The sequence below is a fragment of the Cynoglossus semilaevis genome, unplaced genomic scaffold (genome assembly GCF_000523025.1).
Source record: "Cynoglossus semilaevis isolate Cse_v1.0 unplaced genomic scaffold, Cse_v1.0 scaffold282, whole genome shotgun sequence".
Lineage (NCBI taxonomy): Eukaryota > Metazoa > Chordata > Actinopteri > Pleuronectiformes > Cynoglossidae > Cynoglossus > Cynoglossus semilaevis.
In genome coordinates this window covers 24,506-26,355 of record NW_007585127.1, presented here as the reverse complement: position 1 = coordinate 26,355, position 1,850 = coordinate 24,506, and the positions used below count along the sequence as shown (strand labels likewise).

The 1,850-nt window shown below is 59.8% G+C and overlaps 1 protein-coding gene across 1 annotated transcript in view; it reads left to right on the top strand.

The window, feature by feature from the left end:
* Positions 1-1,850, top strand: part of LOC103398795 (transmembrane protein 132D) — a gene marked incomplete at its 5' end in the record, with an annotated part of 9,827 nt that overhangs the window by 5,992 nt on the left and 1,985 nt on the right. Inside the window, 3 exons of the mRNA XM_025053815.1 lie at positions 321-720; positions 1,382-1,573; positions 1,667-1,840. Coding sequence (XP_024909583.1) covers positions 321-720; positions 1,382-1,573; positions 1,667-1,840 — 766 coding nt within the window. The remainder of the gene's footprint in view (positions 1-320; positions 721-1,381; positions 1,574-1,666; positions 1,841-1,850) is intronic.

Below are 1,850 nucleotides of genomic sequence, written 5' to 3'. Positions count from 1 at the left end.
TGTGGGTCAGTAGTCCTGTGGGTCAGTGGTCTTGTGGGTCAGTAGTCTTGTGGGTCGGTGGTCCTGTAGGTCAGTAGTCCTGTGGGTCAGTAGTCTTGTGGGTCAGTGGTCTTGTGGGTCAGTGGTCTTGTGGGTCGGTGGTCCTGTAGGTCAGTAGTCTTGTGGGTCAGTAGTCTCGTGGGTCAGTAGTCCTGTGGGTCAGTAGTCCCGTGGGTCGGTGGTCCTTCTAGAATTACCACAGAGTACTACTGCAGTACTACTACCCCAGTACTGCAGTACTACCTGTGTTTCCTCTGGTGTTTTTTTTTTTCTTCGTCCAGACCCATGTGGACCAGCGAGGACGAGGACGAGGACGAGGACAGGGACAGGAAGGGGAAAGGCTGCGCCCTGCAGTACCAACACGCCCTGCTCCGGGTCCTGACCCACTTCGTGGCGGAGGGGGCGGAGCCTCGGGACCCCCTGGCCTATTTCCTGGGCTCTGATTGGCTGGTGGACGTCTCCAGGATGGTCCGACACCTCACCAAGGTGGAGGACACCCGGGTGGCCCGACTCCAGGACGGCGGCGGCGGGGGGACGTGGGTGCTGCTGGGACGAGACCCCGGCACCACCAGTGTCCAGGTGAGCGGAACCGGACGGTCACGTGACCCCGGGTCCCTTTTTGGTCCCTTTGGTCCCTGTGGTCCTTGGTCCCTTTGGTCCTTGGTCCCTGTGGTCCCTTTGGTCCCTGTGGTCCTTGGTCCCTTTGGTCCTTGGTCCTTGGTCCCTTTGGTCCCTGGTCCCTTTGGTCTCTTTGGTCCTTGGTCCCTGTGGTCCCTTTTGTCCCTTTGGTCCTTGGTCCCTGTGGTCCCTTTTGTCCCTTTGGTCTCTTTGGTCCTTGGTCCCTGTGGTCCCTTTTGTCCCTTTTGTCCTTGGTCCCTTTGGTCCTTTGTCCCTTTGGTCCTTTGTCCCTTTGTTCCCTTTGGTCCCTTTGGTCCTTTGTCCCTTTGTTCCCTTTGGTCCCTTTGGTCCTTTGTCCCTTTGGTCCTTTGTCCCTTTGGTCCTTTGTCCCTTTGTTCCCTTTGGTCCCTTTGGTCCTTTTTGTCCTTGGTCCCTTTGGTCCTTGGTCCTTGGTCCCTTTGGTCCTTTTTGTCCTTGGTCCCTTTGGTCCTTTGTCCCTTTGGTCCTTTGTCCCTTTGGTCCTTTGTCCCTTTGTTCCCTTTGGTCCCTTTGGTCCTTTGTCCCTTTGGTCCTTTGTCCCTTTGGTCCTTTGTCCCTTTGTTCCCTTTGGTCCCTTTGGTCCTTGGTCTCTTTGGTCCCTTTGGTCCCTGTGGTCCCTTTGGTCCCTTTTGTCCCTTTGGTCTCTTTGGTCCTTGTTTAACGTCCCCCCCCCTTGTCGCCGCAGGTGTCCTCCCCTCTGTCCGACCGACTCCTGGCCGAGACGACCATCAGGGTGGTCGAGGACAAGGTGTCCGTCACGGACCTGCGGGTCCAGCCCGTCTCGGGACTCTCCGTGTCTCTGCAGCTCAGTCCCGGCAGCGACCGGGCCGTCCTGGCCACCGCCAGCGCCGAGGAAGTCCTGCGCCGTCCCAGACAGGTTCGAGTCCCCGACAGTCGACCGACAGAACTGTCCTCCCGTCCCTTCGGCAACAGTTTGTTTGTCTCATTTGTCTCGTTGTCTCGTCCACAGGAAGCTGAGCTCAGCGTGTGGCTCCGATTCAGCGACGGCAGCCAGACGCCGCTGGACGTCTACGATCCCGCCTCCTACAGACTGACGGGGACGTCCTCCGACCCGGCGGTGCTCGCGGTGCGGGGGAGCCCCCCGGTGGTGGCGGCGGCGGGGGACAGCCAGGGGGGGGGTGCGGTGCGTCGCG